General features: G+C 41.7%; 1 protein-coding gene across 2 annotated transcripts in view; it reads right to left on the bottom strand.

The window, feature by feature from the left end:
* The window catches only part of DGKA (diacylglycerol kinase alpha), a 275,733-nt gene that overhangs the window by 62,569 nt on the left and 191,398 nt on the right, over nucleotides 1–21,766 (bottom strand). For both annotated transcript variants that reach the window (XM_040341070.1, XM_040341071.1), the window contains one exon: nucleotides 19,919–19,999. In XM_040341070.1, the coding sequence (XP_040197004.1) occupies nucleotides 19,919–19,999 (81 nt within the window). The remainder of the gene's footprint in view (nucleotides 1–19,918; nucleotides 20,000–21,766) is intronic.

Genomic DNA, 21,766 nt, shown 5'->3' with positions numbered 1-21,766 from the left:
CGCTAAGAGCCTGAGTCAGCAAATCCTCCCCGCTCCACAGCCCAGCACTCCAGCGGGGGTTGGATGGACAGAGCAGTGAGTTAGAGACTGACAGTGAAGACCAAGAACCGAGTGATCAGCAGTTTTCAATCACTCGGTTCTTATTCTTAGAGGCGGTGGGGGATAGATGCTGCATCTACCTAGGTGAGCATCATAGGTGTGCGCAGCCTATGGCATTAGGGTGTGCACACCAAAGCTCAAACACATGAGTGTGTAATATACCGTCTATGGCAGTGGGCAAGTCAGTAGGGCTTTGTCAGCAGGGCAGCGATTGGTGTCAGTGTCTTTTATTTGTATTATTATTATTATTATTTTACAATTTTATTTTTATTATTTTTTTATATATATATATATATATATATATATATATATATATATATATATATATATATATATATATATATATATATATGTATATATGCCCTGTTGGGGGGCTTTGGTGAAATATCAGTGGTCTAAACAGACCCCTGATGTCTAACTTTTGAGACAGAGAAAGGGACTGAGGACAGAGATTCCCCAGTCCCTTTCTCTGCAGCCAGGCAGCAGGGGGAATTTGCACAGTACAGGGTGATTAGGGTGTGCCCAGGCACACCTTACACCCTATGTGCGCACGCCTATGGTGAGCATGTAGGTTTGTTTTTTAAAACCCAATACTTATTTTTTAGGAGCCACAAATAGACCTTTTAACATTCTGTATTCTAGCAGAAGTATATAATAATCAGTAATCTTATAGAGGAAAGCAAGTCAGAGGAGACACACAGCATAATACAAAAAGTCAAGCAAGGTTTCCACAGAGATAGAGCCAGTTCACACCTGAATCGCACAAGAATGTGGTCCACAGTGCAGTACCATTTTCAGGCAATTCTTTTGAATGGGCTAAAATTAGACGGGATCGCACAAAAAAATAGTGCATTATTAATATGCACTATTTTTCAAAAATGCACTGCATCAAATTGCATGGTACTATTGTACAATGCAATCCAGTGCAGGCAAATGCATTGTTTTTATTATCTGTGTTTGTCGTTATGATTATATTGACACCTGCAGCATATTGTACACCCAGTGCATTTTGAACGTGGTGTGGGCAACGCACAAGGAACATGGGTTTCCCGTACTACATTCTGTTGTGAAGGAGCCCTTACATAAATAAATCACAGACTGTGCAATAGTATGTGAAACAGAAAAAAAGCTGCATATGATGTTCAGTGAAACTACATTTTTAAATGTTATAAAACCAGGAGCAAAAAAACCCTTACTGTAGGTCGATAACACTGGAGATAGGACTCGGTATTAGCATAATCAAATGATTCATGGTAGTCAATCCTGACTGGGCAAGTGGGAATAGGTAAAAAAAAGAGGGAGGGGTGTGGGAGGAAGAGACGCACGCTAATAATTAGAAGTAATCTCTCTCCTCTCTCCCTTACTTCTCAATAAAAAAACATTGGTTAAGTGTTGGTGGTCTTGATTGTCTCTAGGTACTGGGGATACAAGCCCTGTAAGCGTTTAATAAGGGTAATAATTACTTTTATAGCACTTTCGGGACATGGGAGTGAGATTAAGAAGAACAGACGCAGGTTTATCAGACAAAGAGAATTGTTAGCTTATAAATGATCTCCATGACATGTTGCCAGAATGGTTTTAGCACAGGACGATCCAAAAAAACTAGTGCTGGGGAAATAAAGATTAATTCCTCGATTAATCTTTAGTTTTTTTTGATGGATCAAAATTCTTGACTTGACCTGCTGGATGCGAGCAAACTGCACCCATTGGATTGAGGTACCTTTGCATCTGTAAAGCAGGAGGATGCATCAGGTTCCATCAGGGGAAGGGGGCAAAAATAATCATCGTTTTCCTGTCCTAACTAGTTTTGTGCAGATAATTCTTTGTGTATCAGCAACATCTGTTCCGTGCGAAAGACTGTTCAGTGTATATTGTCAATAAAATGCGATCATGTCTGCTTCCAGAAAATGTAAACACTCTGGTATGTCTGCATGACTGGCTGAAGTGATGCCTACTTGCCTACTTTAAAGTGACTGACAGTCAATATACTAGATACGTTTTATAATTAAAGTTAAACTAACTTTCTACATTTTTCTTAAAGTTTAATAAGAAAAAATTACTTGCGTTCGTGCTACAGTTTGAATTTAAAACATATTTGTGTGAACTGTGAAGTTAAAGGAAATTTTTTTTTTTGCTGAAATTACTGTTTACAGGGTATAGAGACATAATAGTTAACTGATTCCTTTTAAAAATTATTAAAAATAGATAAAAATCAATCATATAATGTACCTACAGTTTCAGTTTCGTTTTTGCATGTTTCCTGCTTCTCTGCTGCACAGAGCCAATACAGGGCAGTGATGGTTTGGAAAACGAAAATGAGTGCAGAAAGTGAGGTAAATAGTACTCCCCCCATATGTTAAACACAAGGACCTTAAAAGTCTTGGATATTGAAGTTGCTTTCGTGTTTAGACAGGAACTGTGCTGCCTGCAATTCCACCTGCCCTACCAAATGTTGGGAAAACTTTATCAGACAGGCCAGGAAGGAACTTAGAATGACCCACAAAAGGCATCATGGGAGAAAAGGAGACTCTAAACATTAAGAAAAGAAAAGTACCTGTCCATTTCTTAAAGTGTTGGATCTATTAGCGGGTGATTATGTAGAGATTTAATCGCCTGTAATCCCGCTCAAGATATACCAGCGATTGGGACAGAAAAATATTCTTGCTCTAGACGAGAAACCTATATTTTGTGCTGAGCATGTCTGCATCAATCACTCGTGCCATATGCACTGCTGTGTAATAGTGGGCCGAGTATAGTAGCCCCACTCCCAACCAACCTAATTTGGGTTGCCTTTCTTTGCAAGATAAATCTAATGAATTCAGAGTGCACCAAGCAAGAAAGCACAAGGAACATGTACAAATACAACAGATGGCATAGCATTCATTTTAAAAACATTGCATCTTTTAAAACCGGGTGAAGGCATAATTCTTCCAATTGTCCAGATCATTTCACAGAGGTTTCATAAATGGTAAAAAAATATGTTTAAATATTAAACTAGGATCTGCAGGTATTTGTGTACCTACAGTAGGTACATTATAGACTGAGGTGCCCATCATAACAGGAAGTTACGATGGGTTACATTCAAGGTGATGTTCGAGATATTTGGGCTATAGACCTTTGTAAATTTAAATTATAGGGAGTCATTAAAGAGGAGTTCCACCCAAATTTGGAACTTCCTCTTAACCCACTCCTCTCCCCCTTACATGCCACATTTGGCATGTAATTTTTTTGGGGGGGGAGTGGGGGCTTCAGCACGAGTGGGACTTCCTGTCCCACTTCCTCCTTCCTGTAGGCGACTAAGCTTAGTCGCCTTCAGGAAGTGGCTGCTGTAGGCGATCGCCTAGGACACGTCACAGGTCCTAGGCGATCTCCTGGCCAATTACACGGCGCGGCGCCGGGCCGCGCCGCTCGCGCATGCGCAGTGGGTGCCCGGCCGTGAAGCCGAAAGCTGTCACGGCCGGGTGCCCACACTGAAGATGAAGACGCCGGCCGGGGAGGGGGGGAGAGGCGCGGAGCCCCGGCCGGCGCGTCGCTGGAGCAGGTAAGTGCCTGTTTATTAAAAGCCAGCAGCTACACTTTTTGTTGCTGCTGACTTTTAATAAACATACAAATGGCTGGAACTCCCCTTTAAGTGTAAACTTCTTACATGAGGAACAGTAAAGGAATAAGTGGATTTTCAAAATAAAAAAGGGAGGTCATCGGCGTATGCGGCAACTTTGATTATATCCTCAGGAAGGGTGGCCTCTAATATGTTGAAGAAAAGGTTCTAGGGTAAGAACAAAAAATAATGGGGATAAAGGACAGCCCTTTCTGGTGCTTTTGTGAATGTCAAAGGCGGTTAAGTTACAGCCATTTATCTGAACAGATGCAGATGGTGTTGAATAGGGCCTTAATACAAGTGAGCATGAAATTTGGGACTCCTGTATGGAGGTATGTTGCAAGAAGTTCCAGTTGACCCTACCAAAGTTTTTTCCTGCGTCAGAAGACAGCAGAAGCATGATAGATGATGAACTTCTGGCCTTAGATATAATGTTTACAGTACAGATAGTGTTGTTCTTTGCTTCTCTAGTGGTGATAAAGCCTGTTTTCCTTGGAAAAATAATACATTGTAGAATAGGGCTACGTCTACTGCCAATAATTTTAGAGAACCGTTTCAGGTCACGGTTTAGTAGACTAATGGACCTATAGCTGGAACAAAGTAGTTGGTCTTTATCCGGTTTAGCAATTAAAATAATACATTGTAGAATAGGGCTACGTCTATTGCCAATAATTTTAGAGAACAGTTTCAGGTTGCAGTTTAGTAGAGATATTGACCTATAGCTGGAACAAAGAAGGGGGTCCTTATCTGGTTTAGGAATAACTGATAAATAGACCTTTTCAATCCATGCATAAAATATCAAAGAGCGCCAATTTAGCAGCAGCGAGCAATGCGCTCAAAGCTTTGTTTTCCATCAACAGTGAACATTTTTAATTAACATGCTGTATTTTGCAACCTAATTGGGCTGATCCACTATTTTTTGTAGCCCTGGCATAAGTCCAAAGTGGACAAAATGGAGGTATGCTTTAATAGACTTCAGTAGTAGCTGCAAAGGGCTGTCCTGGAATGTGCATGGAATAATATGCGTGGGAGAGGTCTAACTGATCTTACTCAGTCAGGTTGCAGCTCTCTTCGTTAGGGCTGGACACTGGATGTTAGTGAAAATATGCGCCATTGAATACAATGTTTTACTATATCACTACTTACTTAGAATAAGTAAGCTTATTTCGAAATATTGTGGTCTCTCTGATGCCATGTCCCTTAAACGGACATAGATATAAACACTTTTCAGTGAAGTGGCAAAGGGTTACCACCTGAGATTTACTCTGGGCAGGTAAGGAAAACCGTATGTAAAGCAAGGTAGATTTGCGCTTCTCCTTAATGGTATCAGATATTAAAAAATAAATGAAAAAACGTGTTGACAAATAAAAGGGTGAGTGTTAAACAAAAAATTATGATTCTAATTGGGATACCATAGGGTTCCAATAGAAAAAAATAATAAGTGAAAGTTTGAGGTGAAAAAAAGTTTTCAATTAGGTGCTGCAATAGTGAAATTCGCTGGAATATTCAGCAAGCTAAGGATGTATAAATAAAGTAATAATGCGCAACCCACAAACATAAAAGTGCAGAAAAAAAGGTGTACATTTGTGAAACTGAACCAGCATAAAGTCTGTAGTTAAATTTCCTGTGTAGAAAAATATATATATATAAAAATAAAATAGTCCAAAAAAATATAAATATGAACTGTTGGAATCAAATGCAAAAAATCATATATAGTCCAAGAAACTTCCTAATTTCTGACACCAAACGATCAGCTTGCTTCTGTATGCTTCAGTATAGACAAAACTCTACATCCATATAATATGGGTGAAAACAGTGGAAGGTGCAGATAAATAAGCCTCTTACCAGAGAGACGGTTTCATAGACATGTCATCCCCGACCTGGGAGCTGTGGTTCATGCAAGCCGACAGGATCTGGCGATCTGAACTTCAGGTGCAGCAGTGCTTGTAAATCACTCCTCAGCGATGAGATGACCAACTCCTCAGCAGTGGACTGAGTGGAGTGGACTGAGTGGACTCCTCAGTCCACTGCTGAGGAGTTGGTCATCTCATCGCTGAGGAGTGATTTACAAGCACTGCTGCACCTGAAGTTCAGATCGCCAGATCCTGTCGGCTTGCATGAACCACAGCTCCCAGGTCGGGGATGACATGTCTATGAAACCGTCTCTCTGGTAAGAGGCTTATTTATCTGCACCTTCCACTGTTTTCACCCATATTATATGGATGTAGAGTTTTGTCTATACTGAAGCATACAGAAGCAAGCTGATCGTTTGGTGTCAGAAATTAGGAAGTTTCTTGGACTATATATGATTTTTTGCATTTGATTCCAACAGTTCATATTTATATTTTTTTGGACTATTTTATTTTTATATATATATATTTTTCTACACAGGAAATTTAACTACAGACTTTATGCTGGTTCAGTTTCACAAATGTACACCTTTTTTTCTGCACTTTTATGTTTGTGGGTTGCGCATTATTACTTTATTTATACAGGTAAGGAAAACCATTCATTGGAAATAGAGCCTGAAGTTGTATTTAAAAAGTATCTGCATTACATGAACAGTTTCTCTTATTTGTTTTTTAGCAATAATTTAACAGCAAAATCAGTTGTCCTCAGGCACTGAAACTCACTCTTTCCTTAATGGCATGGACAGAAATAGCAAATTTTAGCCCACAACATTAACAGGCTACTCTTTCTACCCGCTGTGGCATGTATGGGTTTATTCTCATGCCTCATCATGAACCACACACCTACTCATCCTGCCAGGCCCAGTAATTATAGAACTGTGAGCTTAATAATACTCACACCAGTACTGCTTCTAACTACAGCCACCCAGGACACAAAAAAAATTGCTGCTAGGAAATGGCAACACTCTTAACGCTGAATAGACTTGTCGGCTGCTGCTGCTCTACAGTACGAGGTTTAAAGGGCAGCCAAGACACGATTTAAATAAGCAAACGTCCAATAAAACAATCGACAGTACTTATACCATACACATTAATTGTCTTCAACAGCTATTTATTCACTGCATTACTGACTTTATGTCTTTTCCCCTTCTCAGCATCGATGTACCTTTTTTTGTACCAACGTTGTACAAATGCTAAAGGATAGGGGTTTAGCTATGGCAGTGCTGATTGTCACGAGCACTTGAATTTTGCTAGTCAATGTCTTGGTGTACAAAAGAGACCCAAAGTTGCCTGGGTGATCAGAAGATATCAGTGATATCAAATCACACTCTGTAAAAGCAATCAGGAAACAGCTGGGCAGTCAGGTATGAGCCTGTTGGGTTTTTCACAAATGATCAGTGAGGCAGGTTATAGCCAGCAACACTGATCATGGTATTCTGTCGGCAAGGAAGGCTCCCCACTGGCAAAATGCAATAGCACAGCAGGATTCCCCCATCCACATTGAATGTGTGGATGGGGGAATCAGTTTATTTCTTTTTCATTCAACTCGCTGGTTGAACAAAACATTTTTTTTATTATGAAGTGCTTGCCTAAATCCTAAAGTGGTCAGCTGGTCCTCTAGAGGCTCTGATTTTAAGCACAGCGCCAAGAATAGAGAGCAACTGAGCATGTGCAATGCTGGATTTTAAACAGCATAAGCACTTAGGGGCAAATCCACAAAGCAGATGCGCCGACTTAACTCGAGATTTCTAATTTTACTCCGCGCGTATCTTTGCGCCCGATCCTCAAAACGAAAAATCCGGTTTTTCCGTCCTACTTAAAATAATTACTCTGGCGCATCCTCTGACGCAAATTACGCTAGTCACGCCGCTTTATTTGATAGGCAAAGATGCAAATGAGGGAGATAGGGCGATCCTCAAAATTAAGTGTGTGCGCCGTAGATTACGCCCTGTGCGCCGTAGATAACGCCCTGTGCGCACCTGTTAGTTTTCTGGAGCAAAATTAGACTTTATAAAAGCAGCCCTAATTTTACACCAGCCCTGTAAAGGTCTGCTGAAGCAACACCATTTAGGAAGAGCTGCCAACACTTCTTTGCTTGACTTCATTGTGACTGCCAAAATGCCTGGGCCATCAATGATTATAACGGCACTCGCCACTTTACAGGCGCAGAGAAGGAGGAGGGCACAGAGGAGGAGGAGGAGGGCACAGGAGAGGATATACCGCCCACGCCAAGATCTCTTTGGCATGACTGCGTCTGAGGTCATTGGCAACTTCAGATTTAACCAGGAAGCCATCCTGGACTTAACCAGGATCCTGCAGGATGATCTGAACACCCCAACCCAACGATCCCATGCCCTGCCAGCTCACATTAAAGTTATGGCCACCCTGCATTTTCTGGCCACTGGGTCTTTTCAGAGAACATGTGGAGGTCTGGCTGGGATGGTACAGTCCTCGATGAGCAGGTGTGTGCACCAGGTTGTCCCTGCAATACTGAGACGCATGGGCAGTCAATTTGAAAAGCCCACCCAGGAGGACCAGCGAATGAAGAGCATGGCTGATTTCTATCAGATTGCACGATTCCCACGGACCATCGGGGCCATTGACTGTACCCATGTGGCACTACAGCCCCCCCATGATACAGAGCACCTGTTCAGGAATCGCAAAAACTGGCATTCCATCAATGTCCAGGTAATCGTGGATGCCCATGGCCTTATCTGGCATGTGTGTGCCAAATTTCCAGGTTCGTGCCATGACAGCTACATCTTTAGGCAGACCAACATAGCACGTGAATTGGAGCAGAACGTGTATGGAGACAGCTGGCTGGTTGGTGAGTGACATGTGTGTCAGGTATGACTGTCCCCCCCCATGATGCAGACATCACATGGGGCACATGCATGACTAATATCCTCCTGTCTTTTCCCTTCCAGGTGACTCTGGATATGCCCTGGGCCCTCACATGATGACCCCATTCAGGAACCCCCAAACCCCAGGAGAGCAACGCTACAACGAGGCTCATATTCGCACCCGGGCAGTAGTGGAGCGTACTTTTGGCCTGCTGAAGTCCCGCTTCAGATGCCTGGACAAGACTGGGGGTACACTGCTGTATTCCCCAGACTTTGTGTGCCAAATAATAGGGGCTTGTTGCATTCTTCATAACTTTGCAACGAGAAGGGGACTGGAGATTAACTTACGTGCTGACCTGACCCCCCACCCATGCAATCCCCCCCTAGCCCACTCTACCCGGTCTACTGAGGGCACAGTAGCCAGGAGACGCCTGGCAGAAGGCATCTTTTCTCAGTAAATGGCCAGAAATCATGTCACAATGTTATTATTTATTTTCAATGCAAACGCACATGAATTATGTGACAATGTTATTATTTGTTTTCACTGCAAACGCACATGAATTATGTGACAATGAGAATGTTGCTTTGCACAGTAAACGCACATGTTTAATGACACATTGAGAATGTTTTTGTCTTTGGAAACGCACATGATTTATGTCACAATGAGAATGCATGAATGCACACCACTGTGGTCCCTAGCACAAACACATCACATGCACATCGAATTGGATTAGATCCAAGTACCCCCCCCCCTTTGGTACTTGGGAGCAGTAACGCCCCGCCACGGCTCCAATTATGTCACTGTGCATTCATACACCATTCAGGAACCTAGGATGACTTCTCCCTGGTCCTGGGGATCCCTTCTCCACCAAAACTGAGGGTGACACCCTTATTTTGTCAGGAATGCCACCCCCCCACATTCACACATCATTCACACACATAAACCAAATCATAAGTACAGTATAATAACCAAAATTTTTAAAGCAAAAAAAAAAAAAAAAAAGTACCCCTGGTATTTAAGTCCGGCGTCGAGTGCTCCGTCTAGGCTGCCCACGGGCAGGGGCACGGCCACGGCCACGGGCACCTGGAGGATCTTCACGGGGGGGGCAGGGGAGGGAGTATCTTCATTGGGGGGGGAGCAGGGGAGGGAGTATCTTCATTGGGGGGGGGAGCAGGGGAGGGAGTATCTTCATTGGGGGGGGGAGCAGGGGAGGGAGGAGCCTCCCCTGGTGTCTGACCTCCGGCTGGCCTGCCCTCCAAGGCCACTGCTATCCTGGTCAGGCAGGCAGTGATGGCAGCCGTATTGGCCTGGCCAGCCCGTGTGTTCTCCTGCACAGCCCGGGTGTTGTCCTGCACAGCCCGGGTGAGGGCAGTCACCTCCTGGCCCACGCCTGTTGTGGCGGTATGCAGGGACCACAAACAGGTGATGACACCCAATGAATTGGTGGCCACATCACTGAGTGACTCCCTCATTACATCCAGGCTGTGCTCCATCTTGGCCATAGTTTTTTTGATGTCACCCAGACTGCGGGTCTGCTTGGCATTGTCCCTCAGCAGACTGGCCGGCATATGCTCAGACCCCACCCTGGTGTCCTGGGTCCCCATCCTGCCTGCCCCTGAGGCTTGTGGCCAGGTAGGAGGGGATAGAGTGACCCTTGTGGGTTGCGGCATGTTGTGGGAGGAGTGGGAGGGGCTACCCCTGATGGTGGCCTGACTGGTGCCAGCCTCTGGGGGATCCTCTGGGGTAGCCTCTGGGGTAGCCTCAAGGGGAGCCTCTGGGGTAGCCTCAAGGGGAGCCTCTGGGGTAGCCTCAAGGGGAGCCTCAAGGCTAGCCTCAAGGGTATCGTCAAAGGTCATCAGATCTGTGGCAATAATGATTTCCCGGCCAATCTGGAGATCTTCTTCCTCCTCCCCCTCATCCTCCTCCCCCTCATCCTCCTCCCCCTCAGCCTCCTCATGAGGGGAGGTTTGGCCACTCCCCTCCCCTGGGGACTCCTCAGCAGCCTCCTGTCTTTGGGGTGGTGCAGCAGCCTGGCCTGATGGCCCAGCAATCTCCTGGTCATCTGTGGAAGACACCAAACAATCACAGGTTTGAGGATCCACACACTTGGCACATGTTCCCTTCCCCCACCCACACATGCTAATCACCAAATAAAAAAAAAAAAAAACCTTACCTGGCCTCACAGGAACATCAGACTGATAACCAGGCAGGCCCACCACCTGCTCTGGCTCGAAACACCGGGCCACTGCCCATTCCTCCTCAGTCAGCCGGATGGGGCATGGTCCCCCTCCTCCAGTGCCCCTCCTATGCGCAGTGAGCTTGGCCACCTTATTGCGGACCACGCTCCTCAGATCATTGATCTTTTTCTTAATGCCAGCGGGGGTTCTCGTCTCCCCTCCCCTCGCCGCATTTATGTGATCTGTTATTTTGGCATAGATCCTCTTCCTTTGGGCCGGGGAGGTGTTCCGGCTATCAGGCCCATGTAGATATCTTCCATATTGTATGACATACCTGGCTAGGATTTGCTTTTCAACATGTGAAAAATTCAGCTTCCTGCGTTTGGGGGCCATCACAGACACCACCCAGCAACAAGAAGCCAAACAGGACAAACACACAAAAATACACACACAAGCAGACAGCTACTACAAAGTCAAATACAAACACACAAAAATACACACCAAACAAATACACAAAAATACACACAGACGCAGACAGCTACTACAAAGTCAAATACAAACACACAAAAACCAAACACAAAATCCAAGCAAAAAAAAAACAAACAAAAAAATTAGCAGAAACAATCAAACAAAAATTACACTTATCACAAACAAACAACAACTACTATCTACTACTCCTCCAACACTTCTCTATCAAACACAACTTACCAACAAACACTGACAAACTAAGAGCAGAAGCAAATTGCTCATGGAAGGGAACACAGGGAAATACTTTTGCAAATGAAGTGTGTTTGACTGGAGCTAGTTAAGCACAGGGCGATCCTCAAACTAAGTACACTTGGCCTTTTACCTATCTCACTGATTGCGCCAAGCAAAGTTCTGCACATGCGCAGTGAGCAGCAGATTCGTGCGCGCATGCGCAGTACGGCCGGACCTTCATTTGCATGGGGTCACGGCTCATTACAATGAAGCACGCCCACTTCCTTCCCACTTGCCATAACCCCGCCTTACGCCTCCGAATTTACGTTACGGCAGGCGCACTTTTGGGCGCAAATGCGCTGTGGATACGGCAATTACGACACCAACTTAGGGCTCCGTAACTTAAATGACATAAGTTAGAAAAAACTTATTTTGCGCCGCTGGCTGTGGATTTGGCCCTTATTTTTTATGTTTTACATAACTAAAGTATAACTGCAAAATGGTGATCTATCAGGACTATATAAGTCACAGTAGTACAACACCTACTAGTAATGAATGGTGTTCTTCCATTAATGTTTTATTTTTACAGTATATTTTTTTCTCTTTGGGGTTGCATTTTTACAAAAAAACTGAATAGAGTACCACTTACTGTACTCTGTCGCAATCTTTCTATAAAGCACTTACTAAAAAAGGTCTACTCTCAGTAGAAAAAAACCCTTCCTATAAAGTGGCCGTGATGGGGATCTTTTTGATAACTCTGATTTCAAAAGATTGTGGAAATCAGCAAATGCAATTTAAATGTACTCTAGCAGTGTGCAGAAGACCTCAAACAAAAGGAAAAATTAAAGCCCAAGTGCAGCTAAAATAAAAAAAAACAATACATCAGAAAAGGGGGACATAACTTACAGTCAAAAGTATGTGTTCCTTGTGCTGTTTTCTTTGCTATTAGTTATAATTCCCCTTTGTTCTAGCACCCCCATCCCTGCTGCTGTAATCTTCTGATGCCGTGGGGGTAATACAACCAAGCAGCTTTCACAGGCTCTCATCAAGTGAGCGCGACTAAGTCTGTTCTTCTGCCCAGCTCTTCCATTCACAGAAACCATAATACAGGTTCTATGAATGGAACAGGATCTATAAATGGCGGGGGAAAAGCTATTAATTATCTGTCTACCCTCCATGCTTAGATCCTGTTCCATTCTCTTAAAGGGTCACTAAAGGAAAAAAATTGTTTTGCTGAAATGACTGTTTACAGGGTATAGAGACATAATAGTTAACTGATTCCTTTTAAAAATGATTAAAAATAGATAAAAATCAATCCTATAATGTGCCTGCAGTTTAGTTTCGTTTTTGCTGTTGTTTCCTGGTTCTCTGATGTACAGAGACAGAATTTTGGCTCAAACTTCTCTTCCATACACAAGATCAAACCAAAAGGTATAAGGCTTTAAAGGACATCAGACTCAACAGAGCTTATAGCATTTATTGTGGACCTGAACTCAAAAAAGAGAAAAGAGTGTTCCTATAGGATCCCTGTCCTAGGGCTTCTTTGTAGCCAGGCTATGAAAAAGTCTCACACATGTGGTATTGCCATACTCAGGAGGAGTAGCAGAATGTGTTTTGGGGTGTAGTTGCAAGTATACAAATGCCGTGTGTGAGAAAAAAAACATGTTAATATGATTTTTGTGAAAGAAAAACACTATTTACATTTCTTAATTTTCCTGTAAGTGGAGGGGGTGTTGCCAAGGAACACTGTGTGTGCCTATGGACACACACATCCCAGCTCGAGAGTGACCCCACACGTTTGCCCCATAGCACATGGCTTTGTAGGGGGGGCAGGAGAGGAGGATAAAGGCTGGAGAGCACCAACAGGGGACCACAGGAGAGGAGGATTGGGACTACTTTGTGCGATACCATTGCACACAGCAGGTAAGTATACCCTCTTTTTTTCATAAAAAAACATTTCAATGTATTGGTGCATTGCATTGCTATTCATTGTGAATGGCACCCAACATCTCCAAAATGCACGTGCACTAGAATGCAGTGTGGCATGGTACCCCTTGCACTGTGATAAAATACAGCAGTAGTTCTCAACCTCAGTCCTCAAGTACCCCTAACAGGCCATGTTTGCAGGTTTTTCTTTATCTTGCACAGGTGCTATAAATCAGAGTCAATGGCTTGGTATTTTGGACATCTATTTTATCTAAGAGAAATTCCCAAAACATGGCCTGTTGGGGATACTTGATGACTGAGGTTGAGATCCACTGAAATACAGCTGTCCCCATTTTGGCATGCTTTTCTGTGCATTTAGGCCCATTCATTTTGAATCAGATCAGTGGAAAAAATGTCTCTGTCTGACAATACTTTTACTCACTGGAGAGCACTTATTATTATTGCTACCACTACCAAGAACCGTTAAATTCAGCCAAATGACCAATCTGCAAATCTAAACACAGTAAAGGTAGAAAAAAAAACATCAAAATGATGTAAAGTTCAGTGCTGTTTAAACATTGATTCTCAGCAGACAGATGTTTGAAATCTACAATGAGCAGTGCCAAGTGATATTATGGCTGGCTTCACAGGATGAAAGATTAGGCTAAGAGAGCTGCAAGCTGTATGTTTACTGAGCCACACAAAATCAATATGTGAGCTTCCATGGACTATGCTGGAGTGAAAAGTAGAATGTATTCATGGGCTGCATTAAGTGCCTCTAGTGATTTCAAATCCTCTCAGACACATGCGATACCTTGCAGTAGTTGAGAGGCCTGCATTTCTCATTGACCCTGAAAGTATTGTGACATAAATTCTCTGCTACAGGTAGGGTCATATTTAGCAATTATGTCAAAGGGAGAGAGAAAATGAAAAGTGACCTAGAGTACCTTTCTTTGAGGGGAAACCCAAGGCTAAAAACTCTGACTTGGAACGCAAGAAAACCAGAGGACATAATTATCAAAATGAATTGTAAGTGTTATCAACTAGGTGACAATAACTTGGTGCAAATCATGAGAAATCAGAGACTGGCCTCTGCCTACATATGCACTGAGAAATGGGTGACAGGGAATGATTAGGAATGTGCTGTAATCCAGCCATAGTTTAAGTATTAAATAATGACGTTGTGATCCACCCTGGCTTGGCTAATAGTAGTTACAGCTGAATGTAACTAAATAACATTATCTGTGTTATAACCTGGATAAATGAAAACCTTTGCAGACATATTTTACCTCTGCTCTTTGGAACAAGCTAAAAACTTAACAAAAACTTAAAGTCAACCTGTGCTGACACTATGGACATTAAAATATTTATGTATTGCTAACAAGCATTAAGACCTTTAAAACAAGTCCTCACCCACTTCTGTATCTAAATGCACTGTGGAGAAATGTGTCTTCAAAGTTCACAACAGAAGCACTGAGATCACAGCTCCTCTTATTTTGTTTCTAGCTGACTGCCAGCCTTTTAAAGTGGTTGTAAACCAACTTTGGGGGAAAAAAACCTGCAAGACAAAGGCATAATGAGCTAGTATCATAGCACACTAGCTCATTATGTAATACTCACCTGGGACCGAAGCCCCTGCTGCAGTGCCATGATTGGCATGCGCGTTGGAGCCACCAGCCACGACATAATCTCCTTTAGAAACTACACGATCGTTGTCTACGACACATGCGCCGTAGACATTGGCACACGTCTCTATTGTAAATATCTTGAAAATTTTAAATATCTCCTAAACCGTGGAGGTTTAGGACATATTTCCAGCACCTACAGAAAAGCCTTAATCTAGGCTTACCTGTAGGTGAAAGTGGTTGTACATGGTGCATAACCACCTTAATGTAAACCTAGGTACAGTAAGAAATTGACTGAAATCGGATATGATCTTTTACATGCCTTTGTACTTCTGTAGTTTGAATATCTCAGAGAATTACAAGCTATATGGATAGCACAGTGGCTAAGTAGTTAGCACTTATGCCTAGCAACACTAGGGTCATCTGTTCAAATCTCAACCATGGCACTACCTGCTTGAAGTTTGCATGTTTTCAGTATGCCTGAGTGGGTTCCCCCCTGGTTTCCTCCCACATCTCAAAGACATGCTGGTAGGTTAATTGGCTCCTGTCTAAATTGGCACTACTATGAGTATGTATGAATGTAAAGTCTTGTAAATACTTTTCCCTGTTAAAAAAAAAAAAAGTCTTGTAAATACGATCAGAATATCATAGGAATGATCATCTGTTTTTTTTTTTTTTTTTGCATGCTAGTCTCCTATGGAATATGAAGAGCTTACTAAACTTACAAAAATGTATGTACTACAGAATACAACTTTGGAAGTGATGTAATGTATTGTATTGCATTGCAATTTATTCTATCGTTTCCGAGCATGTCCATTCTTGATCAGTCCATTTTTCTGGAACGAATACTGTACCGATTACATGAAAATCATTCATTCTTGTATCGTACGAGAAAAATTTTCATGCTTGTCCTATCGGATAATTTCGCATGGACTGTCTTGATCAGTTCTCGAAAGCTGTGTCCTAATGATCAGATTATTGTACGATCGATTAGAAAGCAGTATTTTTCGCCCGATTTTCTCATCATGTGTACTAGGCATTAGATATTGACCTTAGATTGTAAGCTCCTTGGGTGCAGGGACTGATCTGAATGTACAATACATATGTAAAGCGCTACATAAATTGACATTGCTATATAGGTACCTGTAATAGATAAAAGTAAATAAATGTCACCTAAAGAAATCCTTCTATATGTACAAAATAAGCATTACATGACTTCCCTAATGCGTTACACTTCCTTGCAGCTAATGCCGCGTACACACCATCACTTTATGTGATGAAAAAAAATGAAGTTTTTAAAAACGTCACTTTAATTGACTGTGTGTGGGGGAAAACGTCGTTTTATGTCTTGTAAAAAACGACCAAAAAAAATTGAAGCATGCTTCAATTTTATGTGTCGTTTTTCAAAAGTGCACTTTTTACTTCACAGAAATTTACCGTGTGTAGCAAAAAACGTTGTTTTCTAAGACGTTTTTTCATCCACGCATGCCCAGAAGCTACTTATGAAGCAAGCTTCAATGGTAAAACGTGGTGGAACGTAACCTCACTTTGCAAGATCATTGTGAGAAAACGATGGTGTGTAGGCAACTTCGTCTTTGAAAATTGAAGATTCAAAAACATAATTTTTTACTTCACAGAAAGTGTCGTTTTTTTTCATCACATAAAGTGATGGTGTGTACGCGGCATAACAGCTTCTGAGCATTTCTGTAACACTGACCCCCAACTCCCCTAGGGAATTTTTCAACTATCAATTTATTAATACTGATGTCTTGTCTCTTTGTCGCCTAAAATACACTCCTTGCTGGTCCTCTGATCTTGAGGTCACCATCTCCTTAGAGGATTGGAAAAATATATGGCATAATTAAAGAGTTCTATTAATGTCCTAGCTATTGCAATAAATTGCAAAGTGTTAATAGGATGGTATTTGATACCCTATCACCTTTCTCATGTGATCCCGGGATATTCTACCGTTTCTTTAGGGGCTGCACCTTACTGGCACATTTAGATATAATGTATCTGGTGGGATTACTCAAAAAGCTGTCGTTTTAGGTCTCGTACCTACCAACTTAATTATACCGCCTTGGAAAGAGCCCTGTGAAAACACTCAATTGAGGCCTTCTGGGTAAAAAGCCAGTTGGTTGTAGTCAGCATTCTGTTTACTTTCTCACATTTTTACTGCTGCAAAACAGACCATTGCTAATTCTTGGGAAAAAAGGACTATACCTTTTGGGGAGCCTAAATCTTGTATTATTTGTACATGACACAGGAGAAAATGGCAGCTAGAATGGCTGGACAACAAGAAGTAACAATTCCTAAACATTTGGGAGCCCTGGATCTCACACTATATGCCAGGGGACTTTGATAGTACTCTATTATTTTTCTAAGTACTATACAATGGGCCTTTCTAGGTCTGAACTTTATGTCCCGCCTGGGCCTTGGAATTCAGCTCAGTTCACACATGTGGGTGCATGCACCTTTTTAAAAAATGGGGTCACAGGGAAACCCCATGTTTTTAGACCATGCAATTTCGGTGCGGTTCCCGCACATGCAAACGTGCTGGGGTCTGAGATGTGTGGGGGTGTTATTCAGAATGAATCGCCGCTCCACACGTCTCATAAGAGCAGTGAGATTTGGCTGTGGGTGTTTGTGGCTGCGGAAACAGGTGCAATTCCTGCACCAGCAACCAGCCCACAGACTGCATGCAAGTGTGAACCTAGCCTTCTATCTAGATGAGCATTGGTTCCCTTCCCCATCCCACCCACTCCCCCTCTTTTTTCAATTTCGCTCTCCGTTTTATCCTTTCTCTTATCTATGCCCTTTCCTTTCTTTGTCGTCTGTCTATGCTTTTTTTTTTTACCTACTGCAGAGGCTCTATTGTATTTCTCTGTGTGAACAACCTGCTTTTGCCCACAAAACTCTCTCTCTCTCTGGGATGGTTTCTTTTAGTGTACTTTTAAAACTTCACTTTGGATTATATTTTACTTTGTTTGGCAAATGAACCACTTGGATGTTCACCTGTACAGTTTCCTAAATACAGTGTTCTGATCAAATACTGACTTCAGAGTCTCTGTTGTGATCATTGATGATGAATTACTCCACAGTGCTTGCAGCAACAGAAGTCAGGCAGAGGTGACAAATATCCCCAGTTGCCTAGGACTAAGCCTTGAGTGGTAAAATGTATTACAGTGGTCTTTGGGCATGGACCAAGGTCTTTGCTGAAATAAAGCCTTGATGTTGGATACGTCATTAGTGTACAGCTGTTTTGTCTTTTCTTCGAAGAGGTCAGGGAGAGATTTTAAAACTCCTTTGCTGATTGTGAACAATACTTTAATGTCCATGGTTTGGGCACAGATGCACTTCAAATAAAAAAGTAGGGGTAGATCCACAAAGAAAGTACGCCGGCGTATCTACTGATACGCCGGCGTACTTTCAAATTTCCCGCGTCGTATCTTTGTTTTGAATCCTCAAAACAAGATACGACGGCATCTGGGTTAGATCCAAAAGGCGTACGTCTTTGTATGCCTTCGGATCTTAGATGCAATTCTTCGGCGTCCGCTGGGTGGCGTTCCCATCGTATTCCGTATTCCGTGCCCATGCTTAATTTAAATGAAACACGCCCCCTACTCGCCGATTTGAATTACGCGCCGTTACGCCGCGAGAGATACACTACGCCGCCATAACTTATGGCGCAAATTCTTTCTGGATTCAAAGCTATTAAAAGTAAGTTACAGCGGCGTATCTCACATACGCTGCGCCCATGCAATTGTATGTGAATCTGCCCCGTATAATCTACTTATACACTGAAGACGACAACCCATAAAATAATTAAACCTGGAATTTATTGGATAATAATCTCTTTTTAATCCAGAACACTCTTTGTTCCCCAGATGGTTATGTTATTCAATATATTCTGTTCAGTTTCATCGCTTTGGAAGTCCTATACACTGGCAAACTGTCAGTTTGTGTTTCAAAAATGGCACATGTTCATATATAGTCCCGAGTTCGAAGAGGTGGGTCCATACTGATCCAAGCTAATCAAGATGGGAGCTCTAACTAAGCATCAGCCCTTAGAGACTGAATACATTGGAAATCAAACTGGGTGTTTTAGGTGGCTGTTGAATGGTTACATGCATTATATTCGCACTATATTAATTTGACTCTAGGGGAGTTGATGTTAAAATTAAGATCTATATAGTTTGTAAAATGTTTTTTTTCTTGTATGGTGATCAGGTATAAACACAAACCATTATAAACAAAAACACAAACCATTCTATTGATCAACGGTCAATGATTAACTCTATCCATCCAGCTCCACAATGCAGACAGTTGTCGTTAGAGTCACTAGTACAAACTGGAGAGATAAATGTATATACTGTAATATATGGAGATGCCAAATACCATAGCTTACGGTATGCTTGCTGCTGTCAAACATTAAATAGCCGCCGGTCACTCTTTAGCTGTAGTGATATCATATCATGACATTTTTCAGCTGAAAGGCTTTGAATTCTTCAAATAAACAGCCGCAGAGAAAACATTTTCCTCTTGTCTACTACAAATAGTATACTGGAGTGGAGTTGTTCTAGTCAATTACTTAGCATATCTACATTCATTTCCTGTTCATCTGTTTTTTTCTCTCTACCAGTCAGCCATATGAAAATCGGATATCAATGCAAACAGAATTAGGGCTTAGCATTAATGTAACTGACCATAACGTGTCTGGCATCTTCTTCTGCAATGCACAAGGAAGAAACATGACTAAAAGTGGCACATAATGCACAGAACATATGTGGAGACTCTCAATGCGATGATTATAGCCTCAAAGTTACAATGTAATGACATCACATTAACACTTTTTAAGATGATTTACTAAAATCAGCTGAACTTCAGCTTGTTCAATTAAGCTTTGACAATAAAATCTAGACTATTTTTGCTTACTGTTCACAGCTGCAACAGATTTTGTATGCTCCAGTTTTAGTAAACCTCCCTCCTTTATTGGTATGCTCAAGTACTTATCAGACAGGGGTCAAAAATAGAACTTACACTCCAGTTTGTCCTCAGCAGTTCCCCCTTCCAGTAAGGAAAAGTAGCAGGATACATCATGTAGACTAATTCGGCCAATCTCTGGAAAAAACACAACATACATGAAAACATTGCACATACCATTAATAAACCAAGCATATCACTTTCTCCGTCAAATTATTTCAATAAAATTGATGAAAGCCACCAAAACTACCCTCATAAAAGCAGTATAAATTAATCACGTTAGTTATTGGTAAATTGTGCCTGAATTGCTTTCAATTTCAAACTTGAAGCAATTTGAAACATTTTATTTAAATGTGAGTAGCAATGTGACAGAAACAAATATATAAGGACATATTATAAATGATCAATAATAATAAGCACTGTTTTGAGTACTCTCTAAACTGTGTGGGACTAGATAGGCACAGATAGTAGGTTTACATATTTTATCCAAAATACAAACCAATACAGTACATGACTTTGTATGTATTGGCCTTTTAGGGAGCATGGTATACGACGTGTTATTGTTTTTTATTGTAAAAGTCAATGTTCCCCAGCTTTTCCATACTCCGTTTTATAGAAAAGTGAAAAGACAGAAAGTAAAGAACAAAAAGTCACTTACAGTACATGAATTGTTATGAATTGCAGCCATTACGTCTTGTCATAAATGAATCAAGCGTAGACTTCCAACATAACCATGACAATTATCATAAGTAAAGTGTTTGGAATGTGATCCATAAGGGGATTCAGGTCTGGTATTCATTTTTCTTTACAGGATAGCATTAGGGCAGCAAGATCTGGCAAGTAAAGTATTATATATTTTCGATATTAGACTAATGAATGTTGTGGCCTAGAGCAAGTCCATTTCGTATATTGTAAGGAGTAGTAAGAGCATGGCAAATTCGAGGATATCTTGGGAGAAAAGATTCAGGCTGGCCATAGCTGGTTCATTTATTTTTTTTATCACCTAGCCCGCAGATAGAAAAAAATAATGAATAGATTCCCTAATCCACACATGTCAGGTGAATGGAGGAATCCTCCTTTCTGTGTCATTCATTGTATTCTGACAGCAGGACTCCTCTGGAAAGGTTTGAGTGCATCAGTAAAGTAAAACTGTGACAGGTACAGTAGCTGATCCTTCATCCCCTTATAAATTCTGTTGGCTGTTGCTAAACTCTGTTTAATTCATCGTCTCTTGAGGATTGTTGACCAAAACTGAACTGCATATTCAGGCTGAGGCCGAACCAGTGGTTTGTAAAGGTACAAAATGATTGGTTCATCTTTGGAATGCATGCCTCTTTTAAAGCACAACTGCATTTTTCTACCATTGCATGCTAATGCCAAGTCTGTGATCTACAAGCACAGCAGATCTTTTTCTATCACCAATTCTCCCTGGGGAACCCCTTCTAATGTGTAATTTGAATGTATATTTTTCGGCCCCCTAGTACATAACATTTCTTAATATTTAACCTCATCTGCCAGGTAGTTGTCCAACCCTCTATTTTATAAAAATCTTCCTGTAATTATGCTACATCCTGTGCCAAAATTATTTCTCTGCAAAATTTGGTATTGTTGGCAAACACTAAAACTAAACTGAACTCTTGATTCCAAACTCCTAATACTTAATAAAGAAATTGAACAGCACTGGGCCCAAGACAGAAGCCTGAGGCAAGCTACTCTCAACTTTAAACCATTTGCATGCAAACCCATCGACTCCAGCAGACCTTATTTGACAGATTAAACCTTTATAAGGTACAGAATCAAATGCCTTAGCAAAATCTAAATAAACTACATCCACTGGACTTCCACTATCCATTTTCTCACTTATTTCCTCACAGAATCATAAGATGGTTTGACAAGAATAGTCTT

Source organism: Rana temporaria, chromosome 2 (genome assembly GCF_905171775.1).
Source record: "Rana temporaria chromosome 2, aRanTem1.1, whole genome shotgun sequence".
In the NCBI taxonomy this organism is placed as follows: Eukaryota; Metazoa; Chordata; class Amphibia; order Anura; family Ranidae; genus Rana; species Rana temporaria.
Note: the sequence above shows the minus strand (reverse complement) of the source record. Positions and strands in the feature narration are given on the sequence as shown.